The following is a 26,414-nucleotide window of genomic DNA, read 5'->3' on the forward strand; positions in this document are numbered from 1 at the left end:
CTCGAACTCACAGAGATCCGCCTGCCTCTGCCTCCCGAGTGCTGGGATTAAAGGTGTGCACCACCACCGCCCGGCTGCACTCCCCTTTCTGTGGTTTATTTTGTTTATCTTTTAATGGAAGTGGTGTTATAAGTGTCTCAAGTATTGAATGTATATTCCTATCTTTGGTCTCTTAATTTCATTTAAATACTATGCTTGTTTTGTTTTCGTTTTGGTTTTCAAGATAGGTTTCTCTGTAGCTTTGGAGCCTATCCTGGAACTAGCTCTTGTAGACTGGGCTGGCCTTGAACTCACAGAGATTCACCTATCTCTGCCTCTGGAGTGCTGGAATTAAAGGCGTGCCTGGCAATACTATGCTTTTTTATATTCATTTTGTGTGGGTGAGTGTTGTGCCTACATTTGTGTATGTGCACCTTGTGTATGCCTGATGCTCTCAGGTGTCAGGACATTGGAAACCTGAAACTGTATAAACGGTGATGGTGAGCCACTGTGTTCCAGGGTTTGAACCCAGGTCCTCTGTAAGAGCAGCCAGTGCTCCTAACTGCTGAGCCATCTCTAAAGCCCCGCACTTGAACTTTTAAGATATGTAACAAAATTTTTTTCTGGGTTGGTGGAGCTTGATCTTTTGAAGAAGCTATGACTTTTTCTTCTCAGATTTACTTACTTTTTAAAACTTGTTTAATTATTTATTTATTTATTTTGGTTTTTCAAGATACAGTTTCTCTTATGTAACAGCCCTGACTGCCCTAGAACTTACTCTGTAGAGAATTATTTATTTTGTTTTTAGGAGTGTTTTGCCTGCATGTGCACTGTGTCTGTACCTGGTGTCTGTAGAGGTCAGGTCCCCTGGAACTGGAGTAACAGGTGGTAGTGTGGGTGCTGGGAACCAAACCTGGGTCCTCTGCAAGGGCAATAGTTGTTTCTAACTGCTGAGCTATCTCTCCAGCCTGGCATTTATCTTTTTTTTTTTCTTTATTTATTTTCTTTTTCTTTTCTTATTTTATTTTGGTTTTTCGAGACAGGGGTTTCTCTGTGGCTTTGGAGCCTGTCCTGGAACTGGCTCTTGTAGACCAGGCTGACCTCAAACTCACAGAGATCCACCTGCCTCTGCCTCCAGAGTGCTGGGATTAAAGGCATGCGCCACCACTGCCCGGCTGGCATTTATCTTTTTTTGAGATGGGAACTCACTTTGTAGACCAGAGTGGCCTGCACAGTGGATATCACAGAGATTGGCCTGCCTCTGCCTCTCCTCTAGTGCTGGAATTAAAGGCATGCATCATGCCTACTCTTCTTATTTTTAAGGAAAATGGTAGGTTATTTTTAGATAAATTCTAATTTATATAAAAATTTAGATGAAAAGGCATAATTTGGGCTGAAGCTATAGCTTACTGGTAGGGCACTAGGTATTATTCCTCCCTCCCCCATACACACAGGGGCCAACAAGAGGATCCATTGTGATAGCACACCTATACTACTCAGACTGAAGGTGCTAACGCCTAAGGATTTCAAGTTGGAAGCCACCAGCCTGGACTATGTAGAGAGACCTACTTTCCAAAAGAAGCATAGTCCCAAAAATTCTTTTTTCTATCTCTTCACTAACATTACTCTTTGGACTGAATATTTTAAATAAAATATTGACGTAGTTTCTCTTTTTGCCATAGTGCTATTTATTCTGATGTTTAGTATAGAATGGTTTAGAAAAGGCCTTCCATCTGGGTGGTGGTGTCTCCTGCATTTAATCCCCGCACTCAGGAGGCAGAGGCAGGTGAATCCCTGAATTTGAGGCCAGCCTGGCCTGCACAGTGAGTTATGGGACAGCCAGGGCTACATAGAGAAACTCTTATCTTAAAAACCTAAAAAAAGAAGAAGAAAGATAAATCTTCCAAGAGTTATGTTTCTTGGATCCAGATACATGGAGTAGACTTGCTCCATGGAATTTCTTTGCATTTCCCTGGTATACTTTCTTAGACTGTTTTCTTTTTTTAATCTCTCATTAAAAGAGAAAAGTCTTACATGTTTAGAAACTATCAGATTTTACTGTTTATAGAAATTATTTAAATAAATTCACGTTTCTTTATAAGGTAATTTGCTTTTGTTGCTTTTAGTAAAATATTTCATAATCATTTTTAGTTTTATTTATTTTTAAGGAAAGGTTTCTTTGAGTGCTTTGGCTGTCTTCTGTAGATCACGATGGCCTTGAACTCACAGAGATCCTTCTGCCTCTATCTCCCAAGTGCTGGGATTAAAGGCGTGTGCCACCACCACTGCCTGGCTTTATTTTTAATTTTTTAAATCTTTTTTAAGGAGTAAATTTTTTTAATGACCTATTTTTTTATTTTATGTGCATTGGTGGTTTGCCTGAATGTGTGTCTTTGTGGTCGGGATTCCCCTGGAACTGGAGTTACAGACCTTTGTGAGCTGCCGTGTGGGTGCTGGGACCTGAACCCAGGTCTTCTGGAAGGGCAGCCAGCGTTCTTAACTACTGAACCATCTCTCCAGCCCTCATAATAATTTTTAAAACATTTTAACATACTAAGCTTAAATTTGTGATAAACATTTTAAAGCATTCTTTTTTTTTTTTTTTTAAAGGGGTGGGGGTGGGTTAGAGCAGTAACTCAGTATTTAAGAGTACTGGCTGCTCTTCCAGAAGACTTGGGTTTGATTCTCAGTGTCCATGTGGCTCAGAGGTAAATGTATCCATTTCCGGGGCATCTGATACCTTCCTCTGAACTGCCCACATGTGCTGCACAAACAGTCAAAGCACCCATACACGTAAAGTAAATTTTAAAAGCTTTCAATAATTAAAACAATTTATTATTAAGAAAAAACTTGGAAATAAAAATGTTATGTAGCTAAATTAACCATACCCAAAGTATGTACATTACCATGGCTTCTCTGGAGTTAGAATAGCCATTGTGAAGCTATGGAACTTCACATTGGATTGTACGCTTTAACTGTCTAAATATATTTTTATGTCACTTTCCCATGAGGAAAAAAAAATCTTTAAAACTAGAAAAACATCTTTGTATCTCTTCATGACTCAGGTATCTGTTACCTGCATGCAGACTTTTCTAATCACCTAATAGCTGCCTCCCTTAGACTTTCTTATCCCATTTCCTCTGCACAGATTGGGGAGGAGATGAGCCAGAACAGTTTCATCAAGCAGTATCTGGAAAAGCAGCAGGAGCTCCTGAGGCAGCGTCTAGAACGTGAAGCTCGAGAGGCTGCAGAGCTTGAAGGTAAGCCCGGCTGTCACTTCTAACACGGTCTTTGCTTTGATCTCTGATACCAAGTGGATGGGTCTCACTAATCTCAGGGATAAGTCGGGTGAGACTGCTGCTCATCTACTTTCAGTATTTTGTGAAGCCAGATGAGTTACAGTTTGCCTGTGTCAGGGAAAGAGATGCTTAGTTTGACCGAGTAGAAGAGGAGTTGGAAGTCATGCCACCATTTAGATGAGGTGGAGCTTAGCGCTCAGTTTTGTTCAGTGTTCTTTTTGGTATGTGTTTCTGTATCTATAACTTTGCCTGCCGTCCCTCACTCCTACAAATCCCACATGCTGAGCCCTTCACTCCCACCCTGCCCCGACCCACTGTGTACTTTGCAGAAGCTGAGTCGGAGGACGAGATGATCCATCCTGAGGGAGTGGCTTCCCTGCTGCCTCCTGACTTTCAGAGCAGCCTGGAGAGACCAGAGCTGGAACTCAGCAGACAATCGCCCAGTACGTATCTCCCTCCCCACTGCGCTGTTTGTCAATCTTGCGTAGTTGGTGGGGGGAGGTAGTGATGCCTCCTTTCATGATAAGCCTCCATGAAAGTTCGAGGAAGTTCTGTAAAGCTGATGTTTGATGTCTGTTTTTAGAGAAGTTATGTCCTTTTTAAAATGTGGTTTTATTTACATATTAACTACTCAGTATCTTATCAGTTAGTATGATTTTTCTCTGTACCTTTTCCGTCTTTCATACATCTCTGAATTCAGCAACAGTCACAACTTTCATCTCTTTGTTGTATGTACACATGTAGCCACCACTCCCAGATTTGACATCTACTGTTTACATGCCTGTTATATACCAGGTATGTACTTGGCCCCAGAATATACTAGAGGAAAAGATGTCTGTCATAAGGAAATTTACAGTCTAGTAAATAGATGGGTATTGATAAAATCATTATGTATACAGTTATACTGAGTGCTGTTAAAAGCAATGCAGACTGTTTTGTGAACATAGTATAAAGAACTTTAACCTAATTTGTATAATTGGTTCAAGTAAGATTAAGTTTTTCATGTGATAGTAATACTAGGTTAAAAAAAAGTGAAGGACCTTTGAGGCTTGTTGTGTGTAAGGTCTTAAGTTGGTTATTAGTGTCTCTTCTTTGATCCTAGTCTCAGTCCTTGAGGGGAATTTTTAGTAATTGTTTATTTTTTATTTTATATGTATAAATATTTTGCTTACATGTATGTGTGTGCATCTCATGTGTGCCTGGTGCCCAGGGGAGCTATAAGAGGGCGTTACATGCCCTGGAATTGGAGTTAAAGGTAGTTGTGAACTCACATGTGAGTGCCAGGAACTGAACCTGGGTCCTCTGTAAGAGTAGTAAGTGTTCTTAACCACTGAGACACCACCATCCCTGTTTTATTTTGTTTTCAAGACAGGGTAACTCTGGCTGTCCTGGAACTTGTTCTGTAGACTAGAGTGGACTTGAACTCACAGAGATCCACCTGTCTCTGCCTCTTGAGCACTGGGTTTAAAGCATGCACAGCCATTCAACTCTCCCTGCCCCTTTTTTTGAACCACATGTAGTCTAGTCTAGTCTGGCTTCCAGTTCACTGAGTAACCAGGAGTTACCCTTGAACAGGAATTACGGTATGCTCCATCACATTCTGCTTTATTCAGTGCTAGAGAGATCAAACCTAGAACTTGGTGCATGATGGGTAAGTACTCTACCAGCTAAGCTATAAACCCAGCTGAAAATTCTGTTGATAATACATTTCTTTGTTTATGGATCAAACCCAGAGCCTAGCACATGTTAGACAAGTGCTCTGTCCCTTTGGTATTTTATGTGTATGGGTGTTTTGCTTTTGTGATTGTCTGTGCTCCATGAGTTCAGAAGAGGGTATGGGATTCCATGGAACTGGAGTTACAGACTGTTGTGAGCCACCATATGGGTGCTGGAATTGAACCCAGAAGAACAGCCAGTGCTCTTAACAGTCCATCTCTGTAGCCCACCCTCCCTTACTACATTTGGGGTCAGACCGTGTATGGAGGTCAGAGGACAACTTGGAGGAGTTTGTTCTTGGCACCATGTGGGTTCTGGAAATTAAACTCGGGTCATTAGACTTAGTCTCAGTTCTTGCTGGCTGTAGTCACTTTTCTTTCTGCATGTATGCGTGTTGCCAGCCCCCTTGGAAGCTTTTAAATTTAGCACTGACAATTTTGGAGTGATTAAAAAGTTCTTCGGGGACCTCTTTTCTCCCCAAATAGGGAAGTAGTCAATTTTCAATTGGTTTGTTTGTTTGTATGTTTGTTTGTTTTTCAAGACAGGGTTTTTCTGTGTAGCCCTGGCTGTCCTGGAACCCACTCTGTAGACCAGGCTGGCATCAAAGTCACAGAAATCCGCCTGCCCAGAGTGCTGGGATTAAAGATGAGCACCACCACCGCCTGACTGGTTCACTCGGCTCCTTACTGCTCTTCTTTTCCCCAGATTGTAAAGCCAGAAGGACAGGGAGAGAGAGTCTCTTACAAATGAATTATCACCACTCTCAAAGTCATGGAAATATGTATTGGAATTTCTGCTGGATACATATTTCTGTTATTAGAGTATATTGGATGTTAGTACATGTATTGTCTGTTGGTAAAGAGAATAATTGCACATAAAACTGAAAGATAGTAAGTATATGACACAAGTGATACACATATACCATACTTTTTTTTTAAGATTATTATTTTGTAGTTTTAATTATGTGTATCTGTGTATAGGTCTGTTTACAAGAGTGCATTGGATCCCCTGGAGCTGGAATTACAGGGGGTATAGCCACCTGACATGAATGCTGGGAACGAAGCTAGGGTTCTCAGGAAGAGTGGTACATGCTCTTAACCACTGAGCCATCTCTTTAACCCTCTTCCATAGGGTTTTTTTAAAAAATTGCATTCATTTATTTAGTGTGTGTGTTTGGATGCACCAATGCCGCGGCTCACAGGTGGAGGTCAGGACAACTTAAGTTGACTCTCTCCTTCCATGATTTCAGGGTCTCTTTACCTACTGAGCCATCTTGTCTGCCCTTTGTTTTATTTTGATTTTGTTTTTCTGAAACTGGGTCTTTCTGTAGCCCTGGAACTTGCTATGTGCCAGGCTGTTTGAAACTCACAAGGATTCATCTCCCTCTGCCCCTTGAATGCTGAGATTAAAGGTGTATACCACTTTGCCCGGCTGTTCTGTTTTTTAAGACAGGGTTTTGCTGTGTAGCCCCAGCTTAAACTTAGTCTTGAGGTCTCTGTTCCTTGCCTCTCAAGTGCTAACATCATCAGAGTGAGAGATCTGGGACTGTTCTGGGGGATCTGAGTTTTGATTCCCAGCATCCACAGGGCAGCTAACAGCCATGTGTATCTCCAGTTCCAGGAGATCTGATACCCTCTTGTGGCCTCCACAGGCATCAGGCACACAAATAGTATATAGACATACATCAAGGCAAAACACTTACATACATAAAGTTAAAAAAATAGTGAACAATTTCAGTACTGGAGGAGTAATTAGAGATTGCCTCATGGCAGAGATATAGATTTGAAACACTCCTTAGAAATCAGTAAGAGTTTAAATTGCCACGTATTTTAAGGATTATTTTTAGAATGGTACAAAGACATAATAAAGATAGGAGTACTGCAGTTTTTTCAATGTGTGTGTGAGTATATTTAAGATGTGTGTAGGTTTCTGAGGAAGCCAGAAGGAGAATCCTACTCTGGAACTGAAGGCGATGTGAGCCTCCCAGTGTGTGTCCTGGGAGAGAAGTAACAAGTACTCTTAACAACTGACCATGTCTCCAGCTGCTGTGGTATTTTTAAAGGAGGAACAATACACTTAGACTAATACCACCAGGGTAAAGTTATTCGTTTTCAAAAATACTTTAAAATACAACTTAAAATATAAATTGAAATAATATTATAGAAGTCTTTATTGCCAAGCCAGTAAATAGGAACTTTTAAATTTTTCTAGGTAAGTAGGGAACTTTTGGGTTTTTTGTTTTGTTTTGTTTTGTTTTTTTGTAATTCCCTGTGGTTTTTTGAGAAAGACCTCCTGGGGACTAGGAGACAGCTCGGTCAATCAAGGGCTTGAGAACCTGAATGTGGGCCCCAGAACTTACGCCAAAAAAAAAAAAAACCTGAATACATGGTGAACCTGTGGTCCCAGCACTAAAGAGGAGACTGGTATCCCTGAGGCTCATTGGCCAACCAGACTATCCTGCTCAGCAAGCTCCTGGCCAGCTAGTGATCCTTTCTTGAAAGACAAGATGGATAGCATTCAAAACACCCAAGGTTGCCCTCTGGTGCATGACTGTGTGCACACACACACATCTCCATTCTAAATGTAATTTGAAATGAAAGTGAACAGTGTGTCCTTACATAGAATAGGTTTCAAAAGCAGCCATTTTGAGAGGATAACCAGTCTTCTGTGGTTTAGATCCTCAGCAGAACTTTACCTATAATTATAATTGATAGAGGAAAAAATTACCCAGAGGGGAAAAGAGGTGAAAAGTAAATTAAAAAACAGGAATTTAGTCAGTTGTGGAGTACAGTCAACAATTGCCTTCAGTGCTCTCCACTGTATTTTATGCCAGAGACTTTTCTCCTAATCGCGGAGACTTTTCTTCTAATCTTGGCTAGGATATGCATCTCACTAAAGATACGATACAGCCAGACATGGTGGCGCTTGTTCAATGCCAGCTACTCACAAGGTTTCTGTGTTGTGGCCAGTCTGGCAATTTATCAAGGCCTCATATTACAAAAAAAAAATAAAGAAGTCTGGGTATAGTGGCAAGTACTTGGGAGGCAGAAGCAGGATGGTCTCTTAAGTTCAAAAACTTGCTTCTCTATAGCAAGTGCAAGAACAGCCAGGACTAGTAGAGAGGCCCAGTCTTGATGATGATGATGATGTTGAGCCCATGGGATGGCTCAATGGGTAAAGATGGTTGTTACCAACTTAATAACCCGAGTTTGATTCCCTGGGCCCCATGAAATGGAAGGAAAGAATTTCCAAAGGTTACCCTCTGACCTTCACATTGTGTTGTGGTATGTACACACCCACATACTTAAATAAACATACACACAATAAGTAAAATATAATTCTTAACTAACCTGGAACTTGCTCTCTAGACCAAGCTGGCCAGTAAAATCTAATTCTCAACAGTTAAAAAAATATGAAAATGTGGTACAGGGCTGGGGATGTAGTTCGGTGGCAGAACATGTGTCTAGTATCATGAGGTCCTGGGTTCAGTCACAAACACTGCAAAACAGATGTGGGAGTGACGGTGAGCTTGATATGGAAGAACACTTGATGCCAAGCCTGACAAGTTCATTGAGTTTGGGTCCCAGAACCCAGATGGTGGAAAGAGAGAACCAAGTCCCACAAGCTGCCCTCTGACCTCCACACACCTGCCATAGCATGCATGCTCACCCACACACAAATATATATAAGAAGTAAGGACAGCAGAGTAGTGAAGGTCTGTAACTCCAGGCTAGGAAGGCTGGGCAAAGGATTGCCTCAAGTTCCAGATCAGCTTGCACCGTGTGGTAAGTAGCCAGGCAGCAGGGTCTGGTTAACAAGACTCTGAAAAACAAAAAGGAAAACCCAAATGGCAAGCTGTCATTGTTATAGTTTACTGGCCTATGATAGATTTGACATTCTCTATCCCCAAATCAGGGAACACCCGGAGTCAGGGCTGATAGAGCGCAGCCATACCACCCTCCATGTAGATACTTGAAGAAAGGCCATTGCCTCTTCTGATGTACTCTTTAGTAGTAAGATTTTGGTTGGAATAAGTTTTCTAGTAGCATGTTTTCCTAATCACTAGTAATACTAAGTGCTTTGTTCACTTGTTTGTTTGGTTTTGGTATTTATTTATTGTTCTAGTTTTTCGAGACAGTTTCTCTGTGTAACCCTGACTGTCCTGGAACTCACTCTGTGGACCAGGCTGGCCTTGAACTCAGATCCACCTGCCTCTGCCTCTGGGATTAAAGACATGAGCCACCACTACCTGGCACTTACTTGTTTTTGTAGAATGTTTTGTGGAATTCCTGGATCCTGCTCTGTGAATCTTTTTTCTTCTTAATCTCCCAGTTAGTTTCCTTGACTAATTTGATGTAGAAATAATTAACCAAAAGAATAGTTTTCCACTGTTATATTAGGATCGTTAGTTGTATTCTAGTAATCTTTCTTATATTCTATAAAGAAAACTCCTACAGGAAGATGATTGGTTGGTTGGTTGGTTGGTTGGTTGGTTGATTTTTTCGAGACGGGGGTTTCTCTGTAGCTTTGGAGCCTGTCCTGGGACTAGCTCTTGTAGATCAAGCTGGCCTTGAACTCACAAAGATCCGCTTGGGTTTAAAGGCGCTGCCACCACTGCACAGCTGTTGTTGTTGTTTTTGTGTGGATTTTTTTTTTTTTAATTTAAAAATTTCCGCCTCCTCCCCGCCTCCCTTTTCCCTCCCCCTTCCCCCACTCCCCTCCCCCTCCCTCTCCAGTCCGAAGAGCAGTCAGGGTTCCCTGCCCTGTGGGCAGTTCAAGGTCCTCCCCCCCCTCCATCCAGGTCTAGGAAGGTGAGCATCCAAACAGGCTAGGCTCCCACAAAGCCTGTACATGCAGTATGATCAAAACCCAGTGCCATTGTCCTTGGCTTCAGCTGTTGTTGTTTTTAAGATTTATGAGGGTGTTTTGTCTGTATGTATATATTTGTACATGTATGCCTGGTCCCTACAGAAATCAAAAGAGGGCAATCAGATCTCCTAGAACTGGCGTTGTGGATGATTGTGAGCCACCATTTAGGTGCTAGGAATTGAACCTGGGTCCTCTGCAAGAGTAAGTGCTTTTGAGCCATCTCTCAGCCCCATTAGATGTTTGTTTTTAAGAACTCAGTCAAGGAAAAATATGAAAACATCCTTTTAGTTTTCAGGATAGGGTTTCAATGTGTAACAGTCCTGGCTGTCCTGGAACTCTTTGTAGACCAGGCTGGCCTTGAAATCACGGAAATCCGCCAGTCTCAGCCTCCTGAGTGCTGGGATTAAAGGCATGTGTGGCACTTTCACTAAGATGGAAAACACATCTTAAAATATGGGCACTCTCCATCGCACATCTTTAACAGCCCTCAGTGCTTTACCCTGTCTTTTTCTTACAGAGTTTGTAGCCCTACTCTTTTTTTCTCTCAGTCTGGATGCTGAGGGGGATTTTGCAAACAAATTCCTTAGAAGGCTGAGTAATAATTTAAGTTTGGCATCATTGCTGGGGCTCCCTATTGTTGCTGCTTATGTTTAGATAAGGGTACTTTGGTAGTTGTGATCCAGTTGCCTAAATTGGGTCCTGTAAATCCTCTCCAGGGATTTGTTGTCGGAGATTAAAAATAATAATAATAAAACTACTTAATCCCAGCACTCAGGAAGCTAAAACAGGAATATGGAGAATTTGGAGTCAGCCTGAGATATATAGTAATTCTCTGTATCCCAAAACAGCCCCCAAACTACTCTCCTAAATGCCCTTATATAGTCTTCATATTAATGCCTCCTTCACTGTCTAGCAGCCACTTTTCCCTTTCTTCTGAAGGCTTCTGGCTTTGGACATCTTGGAAATGAGAAACTTTTTTTCAAGCCTTAAATTTCCTTTATTATTAGCCTGTTGGTAGCATTGGGTTTGCCTTTGGGTAAAGTGCTCAATGTCTACATGTATTAACATCTGACTTTAAACATTCATGTGGTTAGGTATTGATAATAAAAGATACCAGCTGTCAGGCTGGGATCACATGGTAACACCTTCCAGTTAATTAAGACACTACCCTCCACCTCCAAATGTTTTGTATTGTTAGTGATTGCTTGTTTCATTCTGATCCCTTCGAGTTTTCGTGACTTTTATCAAAGTGATTGTCAGAACTGAACAGCTTTACCTATTTTCCCAGATCTTTTTGGTGACCTCCTAGTGCTTCCAAAGAAATAATTATCCAGAATCCTGTTACTGAGGTTTTACTACCATAATGTACATTAGACTAACCTATAGTTTACATTAGGTGAAGAATAAATCTCTTAAACTTGGGTATGTTTAATTTGTAAATTACAACTTAATAAAACTTGCCTTTGGCTCCAAAGACATTTATCTCTGGCCAACTTTATATACAGCTTTTTTATTGCCTTTTTGTTGTTGTTTGTTTTGCTTTGTTTTGTTTCTTAATAGTGCTAGGGATTGAACCCAGAGCCTGTACCATGTACAAGTGCTGTACTGATGAGCTGCAGCTCTGACCCTTGTGTTCTTAGACATTTCCTTAGTAGCTCAGTCTTACCATCTCAGATGACTTTGAAGTCACCATGAAGTCCAGGGTGACTGAATTCTTTTTAGTTTTTCGAGTCAGCGTTTCTCTGTGACTTTTTGGAGCCTGACCTGGAACTCGCTTTGTAAACCAGGCTGGCCTCAAACTCACAGAAATCCACCTGCCTCTGCCTCCCGTGTTGGAATTAAAGGTGTGTGCCGCCACCACCTGGCTGGCCTTGAATTCTTTATCCTTCTATTTCTCAGGTCCTGGGAGTCTAGAAGCATGTTACCATACCTGACCTTGTTTTTGCTTAAAAGATAAATTAACTTCTTTCTTTTTTGTCAAAGGAGCTTTGTTTTGTTTTTTTTTTCTTTCTTTTCTTTCTTTCTTTCTTTCTTTCTTTCTTTCTTTCTTTCTTTCTTTCTCCTTTTTCTTTTTCTTTAAGTAAATCTTCCTGTCCTGAACTCAACTCTGCAGACCAGACTGGCCTTAAATTCACAGATCCACCTGCCTTTGCATTAGTGCCAGGATTAAGGACGTGAGCACCCCACTGAGTGAGAAACAATTATCTCTTCTCTTCTCTCTCTCTCTCTCTCTCTCTCTCTCTCTCTCTCTCTCTCTCTCTCTCTCTCTCTCTCAGATTTATTTATTATGTATACAGTGTTCTGCAGGCCAGAAGAGGGCACCAGTTTCATTACATATGGTTGTGAGCCACCATGTGGTTCCTGGGAATTGAACTCAGGACCTTTGGAAGAGCAGTCAGTGCTCTTAACCTCTGAGCCATCTCTCCAGCCCCAGTTATCTCTTCTTTTAGCTTTGTTTACTTTATAATTTAACCTATTCCAGATCATTGAATTATGAATTGTGTAGTCCAGCCAATAATATCTTTTTTTTTACATATTTATTTATTTATTATGTATACAATATTCTGTCTGTGTATATGCCTGCTGGCCTGAAGAGAGCACCAGACCCCATTACAGATGGTTATGAGCCACCATGTGGTTGCTGGGAATTGAACTCAGGACCTTTGGAAGAGTAGGCAATGCTCTTAACCTCTGAGCCATCTCTCCAGCCCCCCCAATAATATCTTAAGATGCCTCAAATGTTTGCAAGAGTCTAGACTCTAGTCTCTGTTTGTCACATAGATCCTATTAGAAAAACAAACACCTTATTCCAAGTGTTTATTTACTCTAGTATGAAATTATATCACTTCAGAGATCCGGTTAATCAAGTAATCGTGGAATAAAATTTTATAAAAATGTTTACAGTCTTGGTTTTATTAGTTTTAGCTTGACTTTATTACAATCAAAGCTTAGTTCATTTTAGATTATTGCTATCTCGAGACAACAGCAGATCCTGGGTTAGAGCTTATACCATTAGAATTATTTAACACTAGTTTAAATACTACTTGTGTAGGTCATGCTTTCTGTGTGGTTTAACCTTTCTTCTTAGTGGGCGTCTTGGTGGTCAGGACTAAACTAAGACTTTGTGTCTGCTCAACAGGCTGAACTTTATCTCTAGCCCAGACTTACGCCTTTTATACTATATTAAAGTTAAGTCCAAACCAGGCAATGGTGGCGCATGCCTTTAATCCTAGCACTCAGGAGTCAGAGACAGCTGGATTTCTGAGTTCAAGGCCAACTGAATCTATAGAAAAAGTTCTAGGACAGCCAGGTCTACATAGAGAAACCCTTTCTCAAAGAAAAAGGAAAGAAAAAAACTAAAGTTAAGCCTGTTTTAACTAATTATTTGAAATGTAGTTATCTTCATTGCTCTCTTACCGCATTGAACATTAAACCTAAGCTTTGTGCATTATTAGATAAGCACTGTCCTCATAAGCCACCCATTTTTCTAGTAAATACTCCCTTCCCATCCTTATGCTGTTTTTTAAGTTTTATTTTGTGTGTATTTGTGTTTTGTCTGCATATGTGTCTATACCACATTACAGTGCTTGTGGAGGTCAGAAGAGGGCATCAGATCCCCTGGAACTGGAGTTGCAGCTGGTTGTGAGCTACCATTTGATTTCTGGAAATCTAACACACACACACAGCACCACACCACCACCACCAAAGAGCAGCCAGTACTCTTAACTGCTGAGCCAGCCTCTCCAGTCACATGCCCCATGCTGTTTTCTAATTCAACCTAGTACTTGAATTAGTACTCCAGTTCATGCCCTTCTCTTTCTTAGTTAAGATATTGAGACTTAAATTGCTTAAGTGAATTTTCTGTAATTTCATTTGTGGAATATAGTGAAACTTTTTTTTCCCCAGTTTTATGTGGATTTACTTGCATGGTCTAGATTGGTAATTTTCAAACTTTTTCTTGCAAGGAAGAAAAAAATTTCTACCTTGAACTCCAATGTGCAAAACATAGTCAGGAGGACCCAGTTCTAAAGCCTTGTTCATTTAGCTTGAATTAATTGTCAGTGGACATCTTTTATTTTTTAATCCCTGGGGGCTTTGGCTCAGGTCTTTGCCACTTGGCTGAGTGCTCCACACTGCTGAGCTGTAGCCCTAACTGGTTGAGCGCTCCACACTGCTGAGCTGTAGCCCTAACTTCTTTTCTTACTCATTTCTTGAGTTTATGATTATACAGATTGACTGGTATATTTAGTCATAATAGATTGATCAAACCTAGCAGTAGAGCTAGCACAGCTCACACATATAAATTGTAGCATGCAGTAATTCAAGACAGAATGATCCAAGCTAGCTTTGGCTACATAACAGTACCTCATCTCAAGCCAAAAGAAGGGATATAGCTTAAAGGTAGAGTTTGGTTTAACTTTTTATATGTATAGATACTTTAGTGTGCCTGTGTGTCTGCGCACCTCTTAAATGCCTGGTGCCCAGGATGGCCAGAAGAGGGTTTCAGACCTCCTGAAATTGGAGTTACAGATGAGTGTAACCCACCGTGCAGGTGCCGGAAATAAAACCCAGGTCCTCTGAAAGAGCAGCGAGAGCTCTTAACTGCTGAGTCCAGCCCCCTACAGTGCTTGTTACACATGCACAAGGTTCTGAGTTTTCTTTCCCAGTGTTTTGGGTAAGGGGTTACTAACAAATAATGGTACTAGGCAGACTTTTCAAGAGTGATAATAGGGGGTGGAGAGGTACCTGTGCAGTTCAGAGCACCTGCATGGTGTATCACAACCATCTGGAATTTTGGCTCTAGGGGATCTGATGTCTTCTCTGGCCTCTAAAGGCACAAGAGGAAAACTTGCACACATGTGCAAGCAAAACATACACATAAAATAATTTTTTTAGGTGGATACAAAGCAATGAAGACTTCCTGGTTTTATATTTTGTTGTTGTTGGTTTTTGTTTTTTGTTTTTGTTTTTTGTGTGTGTGGTTTTTCGAGACCGGGTTTCTCTGTGGCTTTGGAGCCTGTCCTGGAACTAGCTCTTGTAGACCAGGCTGGTCTCGAACTCACAGAAATCCGCTTGCCTCTGCCTCCCGAGTGCTGGGATTAAAGGCATGCGCCAGCATCGCCCGGCGTGGTTTTATGTTTTTGAGACAGTCTCACACTGTAGTCCAGGACAACCTGGGAACTCAACATGTAGCAACTTGTGCTGGCCTTGAACTCATGGCATTTTTCCTGCCTCAACCTCTGGAGGGCTGACATTGTCAGTATGTGTAAATGACCATTCCAGGCCTCAGAGTTGTAAACTCTCAAGTTCTGCTTCAGAATACCAAACGACATTATAGAAATAGGTGCATTTTGTATTTCTGTTCCCCTGCTGGACACTTTAAAGTTCCTGGAAGTTACTTTAACTTCTGAGTCATTTGCAGTCTTAAACTATCCCTAAACATACAGTTATTAAAAGAAACCCTGGGGGCTGGAGAGATGGCTCAGCGGTTAAGAGCATTGCTTGCTCTTCCAAAGGTCCTGAGTTCAATTCCTGGAAACCACATGGTGGCTCACAACCATCTGTAATGAGGTCTGGTGCCCTCTTCCGGCCTGCAGACGTACACACAGACAGACTATTGTGTACACAATAAATAAATAAACAAACAAACCAACCAACTAACCCCTGGGACTTGTGTAGTTGTGAGCCTGTATGTGGAAATGTATTCATGAACAGCTTGTAGATAATGATTGGTTGAATTTTAGAAAGTTATGAATCAGGGTTTTCAGATCATGAATGTAACTTGATTTTCTTTCATTTGGTAGGAAAGAGCTCCTCTTTTTCTGAAGAAAAAGGTGAATCTGATGATGAGAAAACAAGAAAAGGAGAAAGACGATCATCCAGGGTTAGACAGGTAATCCAATCCCGCAGTGTTGTGGCTATGTCGGCCATCACAGACTGTCTCTGGATGGCTGTGGCGCCATCTTTCTCACGCTGCTCTTGCCGTTTTGTTATTTAGATGTGCTCTGGCCTTCAGACTTCTGAGAAAATGCATACATTTTTAACTTTTTTTTTCCTTTTTTTTTTTGAGACAGAGTCTCACTGGATCCTGCTGTTTTAATTTTCCCAAGTGCTGGAGTTACAGACAACAGGCTGCCATGCATGCCTGATGTGAACATAGTAATATATGGTTTTTCAAAACGTAAATGTGAGGGCTCAATGAATAAAGTTGCCTGATAACCTGATTTCACTCTCTCAGACCCTCATAGTAGAAAGAGAATAACAATGCCCATGTAGTTGTCCTCTTTAGCTCCATGTATATAATATTCTGTCTGTATGTCTGCCTGCAGGCCAGAAGAGGGCATCAGATCTCATTTCAGATGGTTGTGAACCACCATGTGGTTGCTGGGAATTGAACTCAGGACCTTTGGAAGCGCAGGCAATGCTCTTAACTGCTGAGCCATCTCTCCAGCCCAATAATGTAATTTTTTTAAAAAATTTTAAAAATTAAATATTGAAAATTACTAGGCTAGGCTATATTCTTAAATGTATAATAAGACAAGATGTGACATAATTAAAACTATATGACTGCATTAATAATAGCTAATAGAGCAGTTGAAAAATATGTGAAATAATGTTAAGGAAGAACAGTGGGGAAGTGCAACCATACTGTGATTGACTGCAAAGGTAGGACGGTGGAAGGCAGTGACACACTGGTATTTTCGGCACTTGAGAATTCAGATGCTCTGAATTTGAGACCATCCTGGATAACATAATGAGGACTTATCTCAGAAGAGAGAGAAAAAGAGGAGGGTGAGAAGCAAGATGTGGTGTTGTAGCTCAAAGCAAAGAAAAGAGAAGAATATCTGTGTGATAGGTCTTGAATAACAATAGGGTAGTTCTCCCTTGCTTGCTGGATGTTCCATCCACTTGCGAAAAGCATAAAAGAGTCTTGAGTCTGGAGAGAAATGTCCCAGTGGTTGTTCTTGCGGGGACCTGGGTTCAGATCCCAGCACGCCAATTGTGGCTCACAACCATCCTTATCTCCAGTTCTAGGGAATCAGACACCCTCTTGTGACCTCCTCCAGTACTGAGCACATACACGGTGTAACTATATACATATGAGCAGAATATTCATACGCATAAAATAAACCTTTAAAAAAATTGAAAGCTAGGGACACATGGTGGTGGCACATGCCTTTGATTCCAGCACTTGGGAAACAGAAGCAATTTGATCTCTGTGAGTTCAAGGCTGGTCTACAGAATGAGTTCCAGGACAATGAAAGCTACACTTAGAAACATGTCTCAAAAAAATACCAAAAAGGGGGGCTGGAGAGATGGCTCAGAGGTTAAGAGCATTGCCTGCTCTTCCAAAGGTCCTGAGTTCAATTCCCAGCAACCACATGGTGGCTCACAACCATCTGTAATGGGGTCTGGTGCCCTCTTCTGGTCTGCAGGCATACATACAGACAGAATATTGTATACATAATAAATAAATTAAAAAAAAAATACCAAAAAGAATTAATTATAAAGCTTGGGCTGGCGAGATGGCTTAGCAGTTAAAGCCCTGTGTGCTCTTCCAGAGGATTTGAGTTCTAGCACCATCATCCACATAGTAGCTCTGATGCCCTCTGACAGCACTTGTGCTCACACAGGTAATACACATTTACATAGATAATAAAGTAAATCTTTTTAAAGTACATAAAAAGCAAACCAGAAGCAGCTCTAATGATGTGCTCTTTTTGTTTCCTCTGCTTTGATTCCCTGGGGAACCCATGTCAGCAGTGGTTGCTGAAGGTGTGTCCTCCATTTCTCTCCCCTAAGAATACCTTAAGAGATGCTCTTTTTAGGGTTGGAGAGATGACTGCTTAGGGGTTCAGAGGTGCTCATTTTCCTCATTCATTATGAATGAGTATATCTGAAACCATTGTATATCTTCTCTTTCAGGCAAGAGCAGCTAAACTCTCTGAGTGCAGCCAAGCTGCAGAGGAAGAAGAGGATCAAGAAACACCATCTAGAAACCTGAGGGTCAGAGTAGATCGAAATTTAAAAATAGAGGAGGAAGAAGAGGAGGAGGAGGAAGAAGATGATGATGACGATGAAGAGGAAGAAGAGGTAGATGAGGGACAGAAATCTGGAGAGGCAGAGGCATCAATCCTGAAACAGTTTGAGGATGAAGAGGGAGAAGAGATTCCCAGAGCAAAACCAGAAAAGGTGGTAGAAGAGAAACCCCAATTCATAACATCCCAGGAAAATGATGGGTTAGAGAAAGGAGGGCGAGTTACAAGATCCCAGGAAGAAGCTAGAAGAAGTCACCTGGCCAGACAGCAGCAAGAGAAAGACACAGAAGTAGTTTCTCCCTTTCAGGAAGCAAATGAGGTAAAGACTTCACAAGGCTTGGAGGAACGATCACAGTCTCCTTCCCCGCCTCCACTCACCGAAGACCTAGAGAAGACCCCTATTGTGCCAGAGCAGATAGCCAGTGAAGAAGAAACTCCCCCACCGCTGCTTACCAAGGAAGCATCATCTCCTCCAACTCACATACAGCTCCAGGAGGAGGAAGAGAGAGAGCCGGTGGAAGGCCCAGCACCCCCTGTCCTCATTCAGTTATCACCTCGTAATACAGATCCTGAAAGTCGGGAGCTGATAATGTCTCCACATCCTGTCCATCTGGTAAGAGGCCTGTCTCCTTTGTCCAAAGCAGAATCTCCAGCAGAAAGAGTGCCAGCTGAGAGTGTCCTGCCTCTGGCTCAGAAAAGCTCACTGTCTGAATACTCAGCCCAGAAAGGTCTTGAAACTGAACCTGAAAAATCTGCTCACCCCCTCCCTCCAGCTGTAGAGGAATTAGTACCCACCAAAGGGACCACTGAGGAGCCTATGAAAAAGCAGTCTTCGGAACAGAAGGGGGACAGAAGAGCGCCCCCCACTCTCTTCCCAGACCATGATCTGAAACAATCAGCCGACTCGTCCTCTAGCCGGTCCTCTTCACCTTCATCCTCCAGCTCTAGGTCCAGATCTCACTCACCTGACAGTTCAGCCTCCCACCCACAGTCATCTCCAAGATCTAAACAGAGAGATGTATCCCAAGCTCGAGTTCACGCCAGCCCTCATGATAGACCCAAGATGGGCTCCAGGTCAACATCAGAGTCCAGGTCACGGTCCCGATCCCGTTCCCGTTCAGCATCAAGCAGCAGCAGAAAGGTGAGTGTGGAGAATCCTGTCTCCTCTCTACTAGTTTTGAAACCCAGAATAACATGTAACGATTTCTAACAAGAATAGAAAGTCCTTGTTTATCCAGGTGGTGGTGGCGCAGGCCTTTAATCCCAGCACTCGGGAGGCAGAGGTAGGAGGATCTCTGAGTTTGAAGCCAGCCTGATCTACAAGGGCTAGTTACAGGACAGCCAGAGCTACAGAGAAACCCTGTCTCGAAAAAACAAAAAACAGCCGGGCGATGGTGGCGCACGCCTTTAATGCCAGCACTCGGGAGGCAGAGGCAGGCGGATCTCTGTGAGTCCGAGACCAGCCTGGTCTACAGAGCTAGTTCCAGGACAGGCTCCAAAGCCACAGAGAAACCCTGTCTCGAAAAACAAAAAACAAAAAACAAAACAAAAAAAAAAGACAAGAAAGTCCTTGTTTAGCCTCCACTGTTTACTTCCCCTTCGTTACAGAGTCAGTACATTGGTCCTTGGGTTCTCTGGTCATTCTGAACCCCTTTGATTACAAAGCATGTTGCATACACTGCTTTTTCATTAGTCCCTGAATGGAACTTAGTAAATTTGTTGAGTAAGTAGTTGGACACTGTTCACTTAAATGACAGTAGACACACGAGACAAAAAGATCTAGAGGAAGACCAAGTATTTGTAACCCATAACTGTATTAGCTCTTGGGAGGTAGAGGCTAATGGATCAGTAGTTAAAGGTCGTCCTAGGCTACATATCAAATTCAATGCCTGTTTGGGCTACTTAAGTCTCTTTATCAAAAAAATAAATAAAAGAGATTCAGAGTATATATGGATTGGGTGAGCAAAAGTTGGGAAAGTCAGTGCATCATTCATTCATACTCATCTCCCCATTTCATTTTATGCTTTTAGTCTCTGAGCCCTGGAGTCTCCAGAGACAGCAACACCAGCTACACTGAAACCAAAGATCCCTCTTGTGGTCAGGAAGCTCCACCAGTGCCACAGCTACAGGTCCTTGAACCAAAGGAGAAGACTCCCACGTCCTCAGCCTCTGTCCGGGGGAGGCATCTGAGCCAGACTGAGCCAGAGCAAAAGCGTGTGATCCAGAAGTTACAGCCTGAGCAGGTAGGCTGCTCCCGCCCCTTAGACTGCATTGCCCCGTTGTTCAGTGTTTTTGAAACGGTCCTGTCTTAGCCTCCCAAGTGCTGAGATTACAGGTGTGTGCCAATGCTGGACAAGAGTCAAGAAATGCAGAGGGTCGAGGATGTTTCTTAATTTTGTTTTTTGGGTTTTTTTTTTTTTTTTTTTTTTTTTTTTTTTTTTTTTTTTGCTAGCTTGGCGGGCAGGGTAGCATGTGTGCCATGGCACACGTGGAAGTCAGAGGACGAGCTTGGTTCTTCCATCATGTGGTTTTAGGGATGGAGTTCAGGTCCTTGGCAACTGAGTCATCTCACTGACCTTGTTTAATATTTGTTTTAATGTGAGTATTTGCCTGAATGAATGTATTTGAACTACAAGAATACAGAGAGTTGAAGGCATCCAGTCCCCTGGAACTACAGCTAAGGATGATTGTGAGCTGCGTGTAGGTGCTGGGAAATGAATGCTCGTCCTCAACAAGAGCTCAAGAGCTGCAAGAGTTTTATCTCTTCAGCTCCCCGGACTTTGCCTTGCCCTTTTTTCTTAACATAGTTATTTTATGTGCATGTGGGTATACACACCATATTGTATACATAGACCTTCTTAACTCCGTGGTTAGCCAAAGCTCTGTGTAAAGTTTAGCAGTGGAGTTTTCATCTCTAGGTTTCTTCCTCGGGACCCTTCCATTTATCTGCCCCAAAAGGGAGGCCTTTTTTTGGTTCTTTCAAAAAAAAAAAGAATTTTCTCCTTTCATCCCAGCACTAAGAAGTTAGAGGCAGGTGGATCTCTCGGAGTTCAAGGCCAGCCTGGTGTACCTAGTGAGTTCCAAGACAGTCAGAGCTGCATAATAGAGGGACCCTGTCTCTTGTGGCTTTGGGGAGGGTTTTGTTTGTTTTCCCTGAGACAGGGTTTCTCTGTGTAACCCAAACTCAAGAGGTCCACCTGCCTCTGCCTCCCAAGTGCTGGAAATAAAGATCTACATCTACCACCGCCCAGCTGAGACCCTGTCTCAGAAAAAGGGCTCTGGGGTACTGAGGATTGGAAGTATTTGCTCAGTGGTAGGTAGAGTGCATGCTTAGCAAGCAGGGAGCCTTAGGTTTAATCCCAAGTACCTCATCCTTAATCTAGTAAAATGATTACTAGAATAGAATGTCTGTCTGTCTGTCTGTCTGTCTCTCTTTTTCTTTATTGTTGTTGCAGTGTTGGGGATGGAACTTGGGCCTCATATATGTTAACTTTTTCTCCAGCCCCTATAGAAAGCCTTTCGTAGTATTAAATATAGAGCCCCTAACCTTACACATACTAGGAAAGTAGTAGTCTTGATCTATGTCCCTCAGACTTCTTTTTGCGTTTTAAGACAGGGTTTTGCAGCCGGGTGGTGGCAGCGCACGCCTTTAATCCCAGCACTCAGGAGGCCGAGGCAGGCGGATCTCTGAGTTCAAGGCCAGCCTGGTCTAGAAGAGCTAGTTCTAGGACAGGAACCAAAAGCCGTGGAGAAACCCTGTCTCGAAAAATCAAAAAAAAAAAAAAAAAAAAAAAAACCAGAGCTACAAAATGAGAACTTGAATCAAATAAAACAATTATTTTAGGGGCAGTGGTGATGCATACCTTTAACACCAGCACTAGGGAAGCAGAAGCAGTCAGATCTCTGGTCCAAAGAATGAATTCTAGGACAGCCAGGGCTATGCAGAGAACCCATGTCTCGGGAAGAGGAGGGAGGAGGAGAAAAAAGGCATTGACTTTGGGCAGTGGTGGTGCATGCCTTTAATCCCAGTACTTGGGAGGCAGAGGCAGGCGTTTTTGTGAGTTCAAGGTAAAATAACAAAGACAGTCATATGTGAATGTCTGTCCTACCTGTACTATGTGTGTCCTGTCCTGTCTTACTAACTCCGGGTTAAAAAAAAGGAACTTAGCAGGATTAAATTCTTTGCTTTGTTTTTGCTCTCCATTAACAGGGGAGCCCAAAGAAGTGTGAAGCTGGAGAGGCAGAGCCACCAGCTGCCACACAGCCTCAAACCTCAGAGACTCAGATCTCTCATCTACCAGAATCAGAAAGGATTCTTCACACTGTGTAAGTAAAGATATAACAAGGAACATCAAGTGTGGGATCATTCTTTACGCACGAGGGTTTCTCTGACTCAGCAGTCCTGTTTTCTTTTAAACACGCAGGCAGAGTTTTAATGGACAGAGGCCAGACTTTAATGTCACCATAGTAGGACCTCAACTTGCAGAACATTAAAGTGGTTTGGAAAATAGTGATCCAGGATTAGAAAACATCTGGGACCTTTGAGCTGAAATAGGTGGCTCCTTTTAACAGTTAGGCACCTGACTGTAACAACAGAATGGGGGATTAATGCATCCTAACTCCGTGTCCTAATCACATTCACCAGGCTCTTCTATCTGAGCCTGAGAACCCAGTGTGATAAAGAAGGCTCTTAAAGCTAAACATGGCAGTTTGTACCTGTAATCCCATTTTTCAAGGTAGGCGAAAGAGGACTAAACTCCAGTGGTCCCATGGCAGATTTGACAGCAGCTAGATGAAATGCTGTTTAAAAATGAATAAATAGGCACAGATAATGCTCAGGAGGATGAGACAGGAGAATTGTGACAAGTTTGAATTCAAACTGGTTGACATAGTGAGTTCCAGGCCAGTGCTTGAATGGCAAGTCTTGTCTATAGACTGGGCATAATGGCACACGCCTTTAATCTCAGACTCAAGAGGCAGAGATAGGCAGATTACTGAGTTGGAGGTTAGTCTGGTCTGTATAAGAAATTATGGGACAGCTAGGGTGACATAGAAAGACCTTGTCTCAAAAAAAAAAAAAGTCACACAAATCTTGGCATGGTGGCACAAGCATTTGGAGACTGAGGCAGGAAGATTGTGAGTTTAGGGCCAACTTGGACCCCATAACAATACCCTGCCTCATAAAGCAAAGCCAAAAAGAAGACTAGCCACATAGGAGCATGGCTTTCCCTCATCTCTGCCTGTCACTTTGGTGAGCAGCCTGTACCAGTCGGTGTTTTAAGAGCACAGCACAGCAAATAGGAGGTCCTCTAAGACACTGTTCTTAGAGTTAATGTGAGCTTTTTAGCACTTAAATTGTAAAAGAAATATCCGTGTCTCATTAATTTTGTAGTTAAATAGATAATCATTATTCTGAGCTTTGTATTGTAAATTAAGTTATTGAAGCAAGACAGGTGTCGTGTGCACACCCCAGTGCTCTCCTCCAATCCCGGTATTGGGGAGGCTGAGGTAGAACAATTGAAAGGTCAAGGCTAGCCTGGGATAAGTACCAATTCTCTGCCTCACGAAAGAAAAGGAAAGAAAAGAGGCATGGTGGAACACACTGGAGGTGGAAGCAGGAGGATCGGATGTCATTCTTGGCTTCATAGTAACTTTCAAGGCCAGCCTGCTATGGTGAGAAATTCCATCTCTAAATATTTATGTATGTATTTATTTACTTACTCGCTCACCCAGAATTTCTGACATCAGTATCTCAAATTCTCATGAAAAATGAAGTATAAAAATAGTAAAATTGCTTAACTTTAAACATCAGGAATTCTGGATTGTTTTGGAAAATGTTCTATATATAAGGTTTGATCACACTTAAGAGATCTTCCAATACTCTAGTTTGGAGGGTGGAAGGCAAGTGGTATGCTAATCTCAGTTCCCGTGACTAATGATAGTTCTCTGCTGTTGTAGCTTTGCTACATTTTTGCTCATATTCTCATCTCTGCTGCCATCTTGTGGCCCTTTTTTTAAATTCAGAAACCAGAAACTTACTCCTTTTGAAAAGGTTTAGTTTTTCTGTTGTGAGACAGGGTTCATCATCCTTTGGGAAAGGGTTTTTCTTCTAGGTCCATAAAAATGAAACTTGTAGGACTCTGGAAGGTATTCAGAGCCCCAGTTTACACCGTCTGTGACAAAGTGGGGCAGAATTTCCTTTGTATGTCACTCAGTCGTAATATGGTCTTGCCCATTCCGTGAAGGTGCACATGAGCAGTTTGAAAGTGCTTGTTCCCCCCTTGAAGAACTGCTTACTGTGCATGCGGGAAAGTAGCATCTGCAGAGCTCCTTGCACACCTTTAAATATCTGCAAGATCCTAGGTAAAGAGAGACTTTTTTGTTGTTTGAGAAATGCCTTTATTTCTGGATTTGATTTTTCCATTCCATTGCAGAGCACATGAAGCTTGGAGTTATATGCAGAGTTTTTTCACTGCCTTGAGGTGATTTTGACCTTCATTTTATGGCTAAGATAATCCAGTTGTATTAATTCTGACAGGGTAGATGACTTGGACAAATGGAATTGTCTGTTGTCTGGATCTGTGGTAGGCAGTCTGTTCAACAGCCTGACAAAAAGATGGGTTCACAGGCTGAAGCCCTACACTGTTCTGACCTAGAATTTGGTAAATAAATTTTGTAGGTTTCCTACATTTCAACTGATTGATTGGCAGCACTCCTGATCTTAGCAGCCTGATGTTCTAGAGCCGCCCTTGCCAACTTAGAAAGTGGGTTCTTTTAAAAATATTAAGTGGCAAAGAGCATTGGTGACTTAACTCTTGGTTTTCCTTTTGTTTCAACATCATTTGACTACAAAAAAAAAACAAAAAACAAAAACAGTGAAGTATTAGGCAAAGATTAGAATTTACTTGAAGGACCATTCTTACTCCTGTTGTTTAAACCTGTTTGATTCTGACTGTGTGGGCGGTAGTCTAGCTGTACGAAGTGAGCTAGGTGTTATGGCACACCCTTTAGTCCCAGCATGCAGAGGTGGAAGAGGGGTGGGTGTTGCTGTGTGTTTGAGGACAGCCTGGTTTACATAGAGAGCTCCGGGCATCCTATCTGTAAGACGAGTAGTGGTGGAGTGGTAGTAGTGTCGTTTTCCTTGCTCAGGGCAAGGATTTGGGAGTCCTTGGTCCAAATTTGTTCAAGCTGTGTTCAAGCTCACTGTGGATCCCTGCCTGTCTCCTCTCCTGTTCCCCGTACAACTTTACAGGTCAGAAACATTTGTTCAAGAGCTAACATAAGGGGGAGAGAGAGAAAGATGCTTTTTGTCTAAAAAAGATGGGAGTTTCAAGGAATCCTTGTTTTCTGAAAATTGCCTGTGGTGGATATAGCAAAAAGTCTCCTACAGCAAAAGAATAATGCTTTCCTTTTATATTAAAAACAGTAGAGGCCGGGCGGTGGTGGCGCACGCCTTTAATCCCAGCACTCGGGAGGCAGAGGCAGGCGGATCTCTGGGAGTTCAAGGCCAGCCTGATCTACAAGAGCTAGTTCCAGGACAGGCTCCAAAGCTACAGAGAAACCCTGTCTCGAAAAACCAAAAAAAAAAAAAAAAAAAAAAAAAAAAACAGTAGAGGGTTAGAGAGATAGAAAAGAGAGAGAGCATTTGTGTTTGGTTGATAAAATGCTTGCTGTATGCATAAGAACTTGAGTTTGATCCCCGGTGTCTACATGAAAAAGCTTGGAGAGCATGATGCACACATGAGCCCACACCACATAAATATGCTCTGCTTGCAAGGAAAACAGTGGAGGTGCACACCTGCCGTCCCAGATCCTGTATTGAAGGGCTGGCCCTGGCTTATGTACTAAGACCAAGTTTAAAGAGGAAAAAAAATGTCAGAGGGTACAATAAAAGGTGATGGGCAGTAGTGAATTCATATACTGACTTTTTCTAAATACAGCCTTCTGTATACACAAACCTAGTCAATGGTAGCAACCTATGCTTATTTGTCCTTGTGCTTGAGAAAAGGAAGGACATATTTTAAACCAGTTTGACAGTCTGATGCTCCTAGGGAGACTTAGATGCCAGTATCCCAAATGGTGTATTTTTTTAAATAAAAATAGCATAAATTTGATACCAGAGTTTCTTTACTGAGAAGTTTGTATATAAGGATAAACCCTCCAAATCATACTGTCAGGTTTCATTATTTCTTAATTAAGTTTTCATCTAGGGTCCATAGCATTTTAGGATTTTTCTATAATAACTAAAGTTTAAACATACATACCTATAGAAATGGCCTTTTCCATTGGTTTCTCTTGGGTTGTTCATATTGTAATATGTTAATATTTAAATAATTCTGTCCTTTTCTTCTGAGTTGTGATGCTTTGCCCGGGGCTTGCTTGTGGATCCCTGCCTGTCTCCTCTCCTGTTCCCAGTACAACTTTACAGGTCAGAAACTTTTGTTCAAGAGCTAACATAAGGGGGAGAAAGAGAAAGATGCCTTTTGTCTAAAAAATATGGGAGTTTCAAGGA

General features: G+C 42.0%; 1 protein-coding gene across 1 annotated transcript in view; it reads left to right on the plus strand.

The window, feature by feature from the left end:
• The window catches only part of Acin1 (apoptotic chromatin condensation inducer 1), a 45,245-nt gene that overhangs the window by 4,270 nt on the left and 14,561 nt on the right, over positions 1–26,414 (plus strand). The window contains 6 exon segments of the mRNA XM_057785686.1: positions 3,128–3,239; positions 3,608–3,721; positions 15,668–15,756; positions 17,790–19,043; positions 19,933–20,145; positions 22,113–22,228. Of these exon segments, the coding sequence (XP_057641669.1) occupies positions 3,128–3,239; positions 3,608–3,721; positions 15,668–15,756; positions 17,790–19,043; positions 19,933–20,145; positions 22,113–22,228 (1,898 nt within the window).

The sequence above is a fragment of the Chionomys nivalis genome, chromosome 12, assembly GCF_950005125.1.
Source record: "Chionomys nivalis chromosome 12, mChiNiv1.1, whole genome shotgun sequence".
Classification (NCBI taxonomy): domain Eukaryota; kingdom Metazoa; phylum Chordata; class Mammalia; order Rodentia; family Cricetidae; genus Chionomys; species Chionomys nivalis.